Here is a 13,052-nt window from a genome sequence, read left to right as displayed (position 1 = left end):
AAAAAGGTTAAACCGATCTCCGTCAAATCTACAGTGAAAAAGCCTCTGACGAATCTTGCATCTCGGAGACCCTCAATCATGATCCACTGCACTGGATGCATGCAGAAATTCTAGAAATATGCCCTCAGATCCCAAAAACTTTTTAAAGCCACGCGTCAAGAGTAAGGCTAGAACAAGAGTCGGAATCCTGAAAGCAATTAGACCCCAGATAATTTCGGTACAAAATTCCGATCCAAACTCCCGGAAGCGAGTCATTGGCAAGGCGGTTTTATGTTCGGTGTCCGGTCTCCATAAAGGATGTGCAGTCTTTGCGAACGATCGACGGACCTTCATTTCCAGGAATAGCCCTGGGGCTATGGACTGCTTGGATCACTGAACCCTCTGTTCGGTATGAAGGGAAGGGGTCAAGTGCAATCCTCACTGATTTGGAATTCTTGCTACCATAGCCAAACACCGAGTTTAAGGCGTCCATTATTCCCCGTGGTATTTAGCTTTAGCGATGTGTTATGTAGTAATTACACATTTGTAAGACCCTCCTCTCCACAGACCGTATAGACATGTACATACTTATTCCGGACAGCTACAGAGTAGACACCTCACAACGAGGGCACGCAGCTTGTACACTAAACTATGCATGTAAATCCACCACTAGCCAGACCAATAGTCCTGACTGAGGCTGTGCGGGGGGACCACCAGCCGCAGAGCTAGCACGAAATGCTAACGAACTAAGAATCCTGATGCGTGTCCCCATCCAGTCAAGACTCGGAGGATCAAGGCTGACTGCGGACTGACGAGTCGGGGCAGTCAGACTGGGAATTGATCTCACACGTCTGCCGTAAGCAGTGTTATTACCGAGGTTTTTTTGTATTTAAATGGGGGCGAGTTTCCATATTATATGGTATGTGATTGCATATTATATGGTATGTGATTGCTTGAATCCTTTCAGAGTTTCTTTTCCCCTCCCCACTTGCCGAGAATGAACTCGGAGTACATAAGAAAAGAAAACTACATAGTATGCATTCCGTAGGGCTCCGTAGTCAGGCCCACTGGCACGTTGGAGACGTGGATAAGGAAAAGCGAGCGAAATAATAACTTCGGCGTGGCAAGGAAAAAAAGAAGTAAAGAAAATAGAATACCAGAGCGCACTGAGTGGAGAATTGTGGGATACGGATCGGCAATGAAATACGGAGTAGTACTGGGAATAGCTTCTCCATTCGGGCAAACCCTGCGTCTGTTCCCCATCGAGCTGAGACAACAATCAATTAAGCCGTGCTCGGCGGTGGGTCTATGAGCTTACTGATAAATGGCCCCCGATCAGCAGGCAGGGAATGCCTTCTGCATGCTTCTCAGCCAACGGTTGATTTTGTTCCGCGTTCCAGTCGGTGAAACTAGGCGAATCTCCGTCTCAGCATACGATAGGAACTCCGTGTGCTGTATAGTGGGGGCTAATGGCAATAGCAACCGCGTGAGAACATATCGGACCACCCAGGGCCGGGGATAGGCGGAGTGCGTGTGCGACCGGTCAAAAAATGTGAATGGCCCCCAATTCGCACTTAATTTCCCCTTTAAACATGGACCAAGAAGAGAGGATTTCATCATTTTGGCCGGGGCTATGGCAGAGCAAGAAGCTAGTGGAGGATTGCAGAGAATGGTGGACAGTTGACGGGGAATCATGATCGGATTAGCCCTAAATGCATCAAGTATGCCATACTGAAGGGGGACATCATGTCGATTTAGACATGGCGGCTAGCAGATTCCCCAGATGGAACCAGTTAAGGTTAAATGGGGCACCAACAACCGAACGGAAGTCCATCACCCTGACAGGAGAAAAACGAGAAGAAAAAGGGCATTTCCTCTAGTTCGTGACTCTGCTCCACCATTGCCCGATGATGAAATCTCGACTACACCGTAAGGCTAGGCCGGAGATCTTCCGTCACGGACCTTTTTACCCCCCATCGCCCCCGACCTTTCTCATGCTTAATTGTCACCGGTCCTTAGTCGATTGAGTCTGGCGGGTTTACTCCATTCCTTTCGGAGTTTATCTGGTCAAAAGTCACCCTGGGGCCGGGCCATAGGACCGAACTTGCAAGGATCACACTTAGGTCACAGAGAATGCAGCGTCCAGCATCGAGCGTGGAGCTCGATGAAAAAGGATGAAGATCAAGGATTCCTCCCGCATGTTTCAAATCGCTGAGCTCATCTGTGACCAAAAATCGACTGAGAAGTCGCAATATTTCGACCTGAAAATGCAAGTTGACAGTCATGCAACTTGAATCTCAATCGTTTGATGTCTTCTGTGCCTTGTCATTGTATACGGAGCATTTCTCCGGTGCACATGCACGGTTGTCACCAGAAGTCTACGCAGTTTCTCAAATGCGAAAGTGGATGAGAACCTTGGAATGAGCATCTCGTCATTTCTTTGGTTGCGAATTACCATATTGTTTTACTCCGACTCGACATGCGTACATGTGCTGCAGTCAAGTGCATGGTTTTTAATATTGCCGTCTACTATTCCAGGCTTTCAGGGTAAGTAGTTCCCTTTGATCAAAACAATTGGAAGAGCCAAAAGTATATATGGACATAATATCTGGCTATAAGACCACGGAGAACCGATATTTTTTCATACAATTCAATACTCTTTTTTGGTTTATCGGCATGTTGGACAACACCACTCATTGCTACATGTCTGGATGTATCCACATCAAGCTACGCTCAAATTACCTAATCAATTTGCCGATCAATTTTTGAAACCAACTTACCTTCTTTTATCAAACTGCTAATTTTTAAGCCGTCATCATCATCATTCTACATTTCCGGGTCTCTTTCGCTGAAGATCTACTTAGGGTCGGCCGAGCGATCCATATCAGGAATTCAAGGCCGACATTCCGCCCTACGCCTCGGTCTTAAGCCTCGGAGATGAACCACCGATCTATACAATCTCAAGGAATTTATCAGTATCATTATACCTAGACATCCTATAAATTTGAATAAACACAGTTTCTTGCAAAGTGTATATCAACATCGTACACATCAATTGGACGCTCAAAATCGACTCTTTGAAAGTATCTCTAGGCCAGCGTTATACGCTCGGAGACAATTCCCAACATGCCCCCACCGGAAGATCAGCTTGCGTACATCCCCATTAACGCCGATGGTGATATAAGATAGATCTAACAATGTATCTTCCTAGCTCTCCCGCCATATAAAAGGAGCTCGGAAACACTCGTCATGTTCTTTCAACACCACCGAGCTCTCCTCTTCCTCTCAGGTCTCGCCTTAATTCCTATCAGCATATACTATCTCCAGTCCTCCCTTTCTATTTGGAGCATCACTAGTACCCAACTCTCAAAGATGCCCCCCTCAAATCTCCAAGACGTATTCTCCCAGCGAGCCGATGAGCTCCGCGAATACATCTTCACCCAGCCAGCCTCCACCTTCACCAACAATCCCTGGGCTCTAGCCAACGCAATCGACACCTTCGCCTCCGAAAAGGGCCACATGATGATCTTTAAAGACAAGAAACTCGACGCAGCCCGCGCTCAGCTAGAAGCACAGCAACCCGCGCCCCGCACAATCCTTGAATTTGGCACGTTCGTCGGCAAATCGGCAATTGCGTGGGGAGCTATACTTCGCGATATCCACGGCGAGAATGTCCCCGCAGACGTGAACGTATACACTTTCGAGCTTGACCCCAAAATGGTCGCGCTGTCGCGGGATCTCATCGAGCTGGCCGGCATCGCAGATGTGGTACATGTCCTGGAGGGACCTGGCTCGGATTCTTTGAAGAAATTGCATACTGACGGGGCAGTCACCAGTGTTGACATGGCATTCTTTGATCACTGGGAGAAATTCTATCTCCCGGATCTGCAGCTCATTGAGGATTTGGGGCTCTGGAGGTTGGGCTCGCTGGCGATTGCGGATAATACGGATTTCCCTGGTGCACCAGATTACTTGCGGTATGTTAAGGACGGCGGGAGAGGGATTGAAGGGTCAGTGAAATATGAGAGTACTTCGTTTGAAACGGATAGTAAGCAAGGCAAGCCGGTAAGTGTTTTCGCTCGGATTTTACTACTATTCCTTCAAGAGTTGTGTATGCTTTATGCTGACTTCAACTTAAATTGCAGAATATCGTCGAAGTTAGCAAGATCGTGGCTATTTAGTGAGACTTTGACAAAGAATTACGAATTAAGGTATTCTATAATACTACTATTAGTAGTAGTTTGCCATTTTGACAATTGAACTTGAACTCCAATACAACTCCTCGTTTAAATTCAAAAATAGGAATGCAGGAAGTTAGCATTGTATATATTCATCCTATGGCTATGATGCTTATATAAAAAGACAGAAAGAAAAATAAATACACAAATACGCAGTACTGCAGGAGTATCAATGACATGGTCATCAACATTGCGTTGTTCCCCTCAGCCAAGAATGAGACTGAAGTCAGGTGACATCCTTTGAGAGATACTTAACCAATCGATTCTGCCTCGAGCTTTTTTATTTCCCAAGTTTCGAGTTTCGAGTTTCAAGTTTCGAGAACTAGCGCCCAACCAGCATGAGCACCCGTGGACGGCCCCCCGGCAGCGCCCCTCGGCCAACCACCCCACCAGACCCCACCCTCACCACTCGCCCAGTCCCAAGGTATCGCAATTTTAGACCAATTTGTTTTGGGCAAGGCACGGCGTCAGATCTGCCATTGCGATCTGTGGTCGAACTGGATGGTCTCCTTGAAGCCGGTCCTGCTCCTGCATTATCCAGGGAAAAATTCTCTTATAGGCCGATTGATAGGGTGCGCGAATTACTGGAACTAGTCTGTGACCAAGAGCTCACCACAAACCCGGATGAAGTTCCTTGTGGTATTTCTACATGGGGTTTTTGGGTCTTCGTTACAGAATATTCCTCTTCAGTTCTTGAAAAAGTGCCTGAGGCAATGGAAAACCTAGTGAAAGTAACTGAACGCAATCTACTCGATAGCCTACCAGCCTATGGAGGTGAAGTAGCCCGCCGCTTCAAGCTTAACGTGGTTCAAGATAAAGAAGTCCTAGAAGGTGCTTCAGATGATCGTATCAGGGAAGAGTTTAAATCATTACTTCGTGGGCTTAATTTTATGAATGAAGAGGACTGTCCTACCCCTATGCTGGGATGGACTATGGTTTGCTTTGTCCTTGATGAGATGGCTATTACTATGCTGGCAAATCTTGAATTTGGCGAAGAGGATACTATGAGAGACTATAAAGCCTTTAAAGGGAAAAACGTCAAAGTCGTGGATCTTTTTTGGGTTCGTCAACCAACTGAATGGCCGGATTCAGTTGTCCCAAATGCTCGCCCATACCGGGGCGCGGACGAGTGTCCTATAGTCTTCTTACGATATTTGTACCGTCGTCTCACTAAAGAGACATGGGGAGGGACTTTGGAGGATCTTTTTCCCTTGCAAAATACGTTCTATTAGAGAGGAATTGGTTTTAATTGCCATTGAATAAAGATACCTTACATAACAATAACTAGGTATAATTAGGTAAATTCCGTATGTGTAGAAATATACTACCTAGGTATGGAGAACCCTGGTATGTTGATCAATACCTAGGTACAGTATTTATACCTAGGTATAATAGTAGTCAATGCTCAATACTACCATCATGATATTTATACTGTATCATACTACTAGTATGGCCAGATGGCGACATGATGGCCTTCAATTCAAGTTTGGGAGAAGTCGAAAAGAATTCAAGTTTCCAACTTCAAGTTGAATTTTCCAAGGTTGTAGTACCTATGTACCTATACGTAACATATTTCCCATGCAATGCAGGGCTTTCCTATTCTAGGTACCGCCGCTTTAATGAAGGCGCTCAGAATCAGACTCTTTTCCGATGGGTCTGGATAAGCGCAGATGAAATCAGCAAATAATTCTAGCACTACCTACTTTTCAAACAAATAAAGGCCAATGGTTGACGAGCAAAAAAAGCAGTATAAATCATTGCCGCTCAAAGACGAAATTCTCGCCAAAACATAATTTGAGATTACTTCTGCACAAATTCCTTGTCTTTCAGCTCAGCTATGCGGGCTCCCGTGATAGTTCTCGCCCATGGTGGTGGTCCTTTGCCGCTGCTCGACGACCCTGAACACAAGAATATCCATTTCTCTCTTACCAAAAGGGTCCCCGCAATACTTAAGCTCGGCACGCCTGAGGCGCCAAGAGCTATTATCGTCATCACTGCCCATCGGTCTACCGAAAATCCCACTATTTCGAACGGTAAAAAGCACAATCTGTATTACGGTTACGATGGCTTTCCAAACCAGGCGTACAATCTTGATTATCCGGCGCCGGGCTCTCCTGGGATCGCGAAAGAGATAATGAATGATATGCGCGCCGTAGGCCTTACGCCGGAATTTGATGGACAACGAGGTCAGTAAATACGAAATAGCGCGACCTTCTGGAAGAAAAGTTGAGGGCCCAATGCTGATCTGGTCTTACCAGGTTGGGACCATGGTGTCATTGTTCCCATGCTGCTAGCCAATCCCTCGGCTGATATACCGATCATCCAATTATCTGTTCTACGGTCTGAGGACCCCTCAACTCACCATGCTATGGGTAAGGCACTTATCAGTTGCGTGAAAGCGGTGTGGCCATTATTTGCTCTGGTTTCGCCAGTTTACATGACCTGGATCTCATATTTCGTGGTAAAACATATACGGAGGAATTTAAAAAACGTCAAACCGCGTGGAACAATGCATTGGAAGAAGCTTTGAAGGAACAAGTTAAATCTGCGCGAGCAGGCAAGCTTGTCGAATGGCGGAACTTTCCAAACGCCTACGAAATGCACTCAAAAAACGGAGGTGAGCATTTCATGTCACTTCTTGTTTGTTCTGGAGCCGCTGGACACAGCAAACTTGAGAGTGACGCGGATAATATCTGGAAAATCAGTGTTTGGACCTACTACTGGAAATAGATGATGAGGATGTAGACCAGTCGAAGACAGAGCAAAATACAGTATTCAAAATCCGTTCGAATGCGCCATATCATGTGTTGATCCTCGCAATGTAAACCCACATTGCTGTGACTTGGTGGTCGAGTTCAAATTCTATGGCGCAGTGCTTTTTACGAGCTTATTTAATATTCTTCAACCCGCTTCTCATAATATTGGCCTAATTATTGCAGAAAATGAACCCGCTGAAGTAACATATTTATCTTATCGAATGAGAGTCTTCCTGTCAATCTGTGTTCCCAAGTCTATATCATGGGCGCCCTTCCCTTCGATCGTTTTTCTAGCCCAAGGCTCGATATGCTAATAATAAGAAATTCTTCTTTTTAGGAATCGGCTTTCAACTGCCAGCTTCTTCTCCTCATGCGTATACAACACAAATTGGCATTTGCTACTACATATCAGCAGTCGGTACCTGGTGTCAATTAGTTATTTTAATGTTCCTATATCTCCCGCCACCATTGTTTCCGGAGACCCCTGCCATGCCCTGGGTGAAGCTGCTGTCAGTGACAGTGTAGGTAGTGGCCTTCGAACCACCCTGGTCTTCGGCAAGCATCACCGTGATTCTATCAGACTTCACAGCCACTGACAAATGGTACCATTTCTTTCCCTGAATTCCTCCAGCATGAGCCTCCGAATGCAAGACAGTCTTGCTTTCTGTATGCCGATAAGTGGTCAGGTTCCCAGTAGAACTCTCAATGGCCAACCCGTATCCCTTCAACTTGTTGAGACCTGTGTCAGAAGCAGACATTCGGAAATTCAAGCCAACTGAGCCAGAGCTGCCCATGATCATGACATCACCGTCAATCTTATAATCGGTCCATCCGCTTGATCCTGTCACAGCCATCGCATCTTTGCTCTCTCCGAAAGGCTGAAATCCATACTCGTCACCCGATACATCCCAAATTCCTCCAAAGTCAATCCAACCGGATTGGCCAGAGGCCGTAAAGTTCGCCGTATAAGGTAAAACACCGATAGGTGCTTCTCCTGTCCGTTCTGAGCAAAAATTACTTTTGTCTTGGCCTGACGGCGCTGTATATCGAATCACTCCATTCGAAACTGGGAGCAAGTCGGGACTATAGTTCGCTTTGCAGAGTTGTGGTTTTAGGCTACTTTGGACAATCCAAGGGCTGGGAGCCCAAAACCATTCGCCTCTGCCGTAATTTTTGTTGAGAAAGACAGAGCGAGAATTTTCGGGGGCATCCTGATTGTTGGAATTGAGCAATGTGTAATGGCATGAAAGAATGACTTGCTTTGTTGACGGGTCCCAGATCATGTATGGACTATGCACGGGATGAATGCCGTCAGCGGTATTGATGCTAATTCCCGTATCACTTGGGTCCCATGAGAGGCCATCTTTGGAGGTTTTGAAATGCACGGGACAATGGGGGTTCCCGCAGAACTCATAGCTCATTATATACTCCCCATTATCCATTTTTGCTACTGTAGCCATCCCTGGGCGGTCTTTGACCTCGTGGCTAGCCACAGCCATCCTGATATCACTCCAAGTATCGCCCCCGTCTTCGGAAACGATATTGACTAGCATCTGGCTATGTGCTTTGTGATTTCGTTCATCGGAAAATACCGCCACAAGTCTGCCTTTATCATCAATGTAAAGGAAAGGCTCCCAAATGCCTGAATGAGATGGGCCGCCGTGTTGCCATTCTCCCACAGCATCCCAGGTTGCACCGTGATCTTTGGACCTCCAAGCGAAAAAGTTGGTTGTCGATCCATTAGACGGCAGAAGGTTACCGACTAAAAACAATGTGCCTTCGGGATATTTACCCATCTGGTGGGGGAATTCGAAGAAGAAAGGTTGTTCAAATCGAGTGTATGCCCGTGTTGGATCATGGACAGTCGTCAGAGTTCTCCAAGTCTTGCCATCTTCACTTTGACGAATTATAAACTTCCCTGCTTGTCCACTCGCGTTGCGCGTATCTGGACCAGATGTGTACGTATGCTCCCATGTAGCTAACAGCCTGCCACTTTTATCACCGGCATGCTGGAGTTCAATGACCCGGGCATAAGTGTTGATTTCATTGTTCACTGAGGGGTCCCAAAGAACGGATCCATTTGAGTCTGCTACCACTGGTGAGATGGAGAGGGCCGTTAAGGATAATAGGACAGAAATTGCGAGAATCTTGGCATTGACCATCGTTATAGAAATTTATGGCTAGGAAACCGCATTAAAAACTTGGATTAAATGCTTTTTCGTTCACATACTGAAAGCAATCCTATTTATATACTTATTCGCATGCATAAGGCCTCCCATTTTTCTCCTCCTTAAAAGAGTTAAATGCTAGTTAATTGCGAGAAACTGCTCAAATGACGTAGAGGGCCGAAAATAGTTCGCATTATCCTCACTGGTTAATCCAGGCTGCCAAAAGCGTCATCAATAGCAGGCGGATGGATGGGTTAGGGAAAGCATCAGTCATAATTCGATTGTTGATTAGCAACGGTAAATACGCTAAAACACTTTCTATTTTTAATTTATCAAAAGGGTTTAATTTTCTACGCAGATTATACCCTACCTTTCACTAGCACTTCATGTTCATTGCGGGGGGCCTAAGGCAGAGTTCGGAGGCCATCTTCAGCCTCATGTCCACCCAAAGGCTGGATAAAGGTCTGCGCTGGTACTTCGGGTCGGCTTATTGGCTGTATGTGTTACCGAGCCATATTTGGCATCCACTTGGGTCCTCAGCGTCACAAGGTCACTCCGTCACCACCCCAACCGCAGCGGGCCTACTTCATATATAGATTTTCTAAGCGACAATGTCTGTGCCCTGGGGCTGAAAGAAACATCCTTAAACCAAGCAAAGCTATTGTTAATCCCAGAGTTCCCAGTGAACCCATTCATCCCTCTGCCCGTTGGCCTAAAATTTCGATCAATCTTCTCTGTAGTCTCGCACATTCCAAGGCAGAAAGAAATGTACAACAACGAGGATGTGATCAAGCATCAGCCTCGCTACGCGGGGAAGCAATTCTAAAATCATCGTCATACTATTTTTCTCCTCGCGAATCCTCTCGCCAGGGCCAATCTGTATCCTCTTTGCATTGATGATTAAGTATTTATATGAGCAGGCCCCCAAATTCGATGCACGGGAATCTAGTGGCAAAATACTACAAGGGCTTATTGGAAGATTCTACACAATTCACCAAGAGGTAGATAATGTATTGGTAACTCTGAGGGCGCCGTCAATAATCGCGGCTCCAGGCCTGACCTTTTGATGAAGTCTATACCTATTTTAAGTCCCTAGCCCCTTGCCACTCTGATGACACGTTGCTGGGACTCGAAAAATGATCATCCTTAGTGGTTGTCAAAATCATGTTGGGGTCCTTGGTACTCTTCGTCCCCTGGACGCTGCAAGTGCGATCTGCCCAATTTACTGAGTTGTAAGACTTGCTTTTGCCGCACGAGACGATCGAATCAGGTCTTATTTCGTTGCTAGGGGTCTTAAAAAAAAGCTCAGAGACATGAGCATCGAGGTCTATCTTAAAAACGATGGAGATAACCGAAGCTGAGGCTCTACAAACCTTGTAGCGCCAACGAGTCGAAGTGCTGCAGTAGAGTGAATAGTCACCGAAGCCCATTTCCCAATCTTTTCATTTTGGAGATCAGGAGCCATATGCTCTATACTTGTTACCCGTGTAATGCGGGGCATTTTTATTCTATATTTTGAAATGGCTTGGGTAACATCCTAGTTAGTGAGCGGGTGATGGTAATGTCCTCGTCTATTTCAGTTTTTTGATTTTAATTTTAAATATCTTAGTTTTTCTCTCCCTCCTCGTGGAAATTGAGAAGGAAATATTTTTCTTTTTGAAGGATCGGGGCCAGCCCCAGCAATTGCGTGTCGATTTAGGCTCCCGCTTCCCAAGATTAACGGATCCGTTGCCTCTTCTATTTCAGAGGCCCCAGTGAACGATTTTTTGCGGTCCGTAGACCCGAAGATCAAATACTATTTTCAGTTCGGCAAATTACAAGGTTGCCAGAAATAGACTAAACGGGCGGTGATGAAGCCTCAGCCTCATTACACAACAAGAGCAGGGGCTCCCGGCAGTGGATGCAGAGGGGCCGTGGATGGATCTCTTAACGAAGTAGAGGGCGGAGGAAGCAGACGGTAGAAAAATGAGGGTAGCCTCCGTTTCGACTAATTTCTGGGCCTATCTTCGACAACCTCCGCTCCCCGGCAGAAGGCATTTCTTCCAGCTTTGCCATACTCAACACACAAAGCATGGCAGCCACCGAGTTACAAACACTCTTATTCATCTTCACTTCTGAAAGCTGGTTCTATGGTGGTGGAACAGCCTTTGTTTGTTTCTTTTATAATGGTGAAGGGGAGGTAAGTATATCGACTGGCCACGGGTACTTAAAGACTTAAACACCACTAACACTACCCTAGATTTTTTTTGACGGCGGGGAGCAACTCTATAAATTTGCGAAGTTGTTTAAATTGAAGACTCTTAATCTCAACGCTCTCGAGCAAACAATCTGCATTCGCTAAAACAGAAGCCCGCAGACTATAGCATATCTTAGTCTTGGAATTACCCTCACTAAACGCCTCCCAGATCTCGAATTTTGGGGGGAAACGCTAGAAGGTTTCAAGAACGAGAAATATCCTTTTACGGAAGATACTTATCGGTCGCAAACATATAACTTACTCTCCAAATCTGTAATTGTGTTCCTTGAGGAGCCAATTTCTGTGTGGTATTCTCAAGTCTATAAATTAATCTCTCGGCACAGGTAGCACTGTCCGGGCTGTAGGCTTTCTATCTTTGCGAATACGTTCTTTTCATTCTGCGATATACTATAGAATGAATTCTTTGATCAAGCTGGTGCTAGGGAAAAAGTATCCTGTATGTAGCTTAAATTTATCTGGTCTATTCTCAATTTTTCCCGTAAATCTAGTGAGTTGGTAAATACTATATCAGATATGACAGTAGTTTACAGATAACTTACTCTATCTAGAGCGCGATTTATCTTTCATTCATCAATTTTACTAAATTAGCCCGTCTGTTGCCACTGCAGATAGACGAGCCTTGCGGGTATAATCTAGTCGTCAGATGCTAAACAGTATTTGTATTATATCTAACCGGCCCCATATAAAATTTCTCCAATATTAATTGGACCCTGGTACAGTCAACTCTCACTTATTGCACACCCTCCCATCCAAGGAAAATCATGTGCAATAAGCGGGAGGTGCAATAAGTGAGAGGATGACATAATCAATAAATTAGCTAGCCCTTAGCCCCATGGCCTATCTAGGCTTCCATCCCATGTCCTCTAGGGTCACCTGACGCTTCTCCTCGACCTGAATCCTGCCAAACTCGCTGATTAAGCTCTCAACCTGACGTATATGGTCTGATGTGCTCTTTTCCTTGCTTCCAACCCATAGTAATATATCCTGTAGATGACCCATTATATCAGAATTGGACAGAATCTCTGGTGGAGGCCCATTTTCTTCAATATCTTGTGCTTCCGAGCTCTCTATATCAATATATATATCTTGCCCATCAGTCTCATCTTCATATATAATATCTTCCTCTATAGGGTTCAAAAATTGATCAAATGGTATGATATCATCATGACCAAGCTTCTCAACTGCTTCATTATATAGAGCTTGAACCTCACTAGTTAATCCTGGCTCAGGAATTGGTTGAAAACCAGCTTCTATCTCATCTTGGATAGCTTTGGTCTCATCTTCAGAACGTATTAAAGTGCTTTTTTTAAAGCAATTCTCAATCGTTTGATCTGATATTGAGCTCTTCCAAACCTGGGTTAACCAAAAGAGTGTATAAGATATATTCATACGATCTTGTGGATCAAGACCTCAATCAAGGATAGCAATCATCCAGCGCATCCATTTCTTCCGATAATAGTGCTTCAAATTTTGAATAATCCCTTGATCTAGAGGTTGATATATAGAAGTTGCGTTTGCTGGGAAAAAAGAACCCTAATATGAGCAGGTGGTGGGATAGACTTCAGACCAGCAATATGTGGAGAGGCATTATCCAAAAGCAATAATGCTTTCTTATGTATAGGAATACGCCTATAAAAAGCATATAACCATTCCC

General features: G+C 45.2%; 5 protein-coding genes across 5 annotated transcripts; 4 read left to right on the top strand and 1 right to left on the bottom strand.

Moving 5' to 3' along the window:
- Window positions 1-3,351: 3,351 nt before the first annotated feature.
- Window positions 3,352-4,160, top strand: N7509_004374 (putative O-methyltransferase; the record flags this gene model as incomplete). Its single annotated transcript, XM_056629011.1, has 2 exons — window positions 3,352-4,044; window positions 4,125-4,160. The coding sequence occupies 2 exons, from the start codon at window positions 3,352-3,354 to the stop codon at window positions 4,158-4,160; spliced, it is 729 nt and encodes a 242-aa protein (XP_056491745.1).
- Window positions 4,161-4,555: 395 nt separating this feature from the next.
- Window positions 4,556-5,449, top strand: N7509_004373 (uncharacterized protein; the record flags this gene model as incomplete). Its single annotated transcript, XM_056629010.1, has 1 exon — window positions 4,556-5,449. The coding sequence occupies one exon, from the start codon at window positions 4,556-4,558 to the stop codon at window positions 5,447-5,449; it is 894 nt and encodes a 297-aa protein (XP_056491744.1).
- Window positions 5,450-6,054: 605 nt separating this feature from the next.
- N7509_004372 (DODA-type extradiol aromatic ring-opening family dioxygenase) lies at window positions 6,055-6,947 on the top strand (the record flags this gene model as incomplete). The annotated part of the gene is made up of 3 exons (XM_056629009.1): window positions 6,055-6,403; window positions 6,476-6,589; window positions 6,775-6,947. The coding sequence occupies 3 exons, from the start codon at window positions 6,055-6,057 to the stop codon at window positions 6,945-6,947; spliced, it is 636 nt and encodes a 211-aa protein (XP_056491743.1).
- A 454-nt stretch (window positions 6,948-7,401) lies between these two features.
- N7509_004371 (sialidase family protein) lies at window positions 7,402-9,135 on the bottom strand (the record flags this gene model as incomplete). The annotated part of the gene is made up of 1 exon (XM_056629008.1): window positions 7,402-9,135. The coding sequence occupies one exon, from the start codon at window positions 9,133-9,135 to the stop codon at window positions 7,402-7,404; it is 1,734 nt and encodes a 577-aa protein (XP_056491742.1).
- Window positions 9,136-11,212: 2,077 nt separating this feature from the next.
- Window positions 11,213-11,482, top strand: N7509_004370 (uncharacterized protein; the record flags this gene model as incomplete). The annotated part of the gene is made up of 2 exons (XM_056629007.1): window positions 11,213-11,320; window positions 11,381-11,482. 2 exons carry the CDS (start codon window positions 11,213-11,215, stop codon window positions 11,480-11,482), a joined length of 210 nt encoding a protein of 69 aa, XP_056491741.1.
- Window positions 11,483-13,052: the final 1,570 nt, after the last annotated feature.

This window comes from Penicillium cosmopolitanum (assembly GCF_028827165.1).
Source record: "Penicillium cosmopolitanum strain IBT 29677 chromosome Unknown utg000005l:1.0-4006212.0:1.0-4009387.0, whole genome shotgun sequence".
NCBI lineage: Eukaryota > Fungi > Ascomycota > Eurotiomycetes > Eurotiales > Aspergillaceae > Penicillium > Penicillium cosmopolitanum.
Note: the sequence above shows the minus strand (reverse complement) of the source record. Positions and strands in the feature narration are given on the sequence as shown.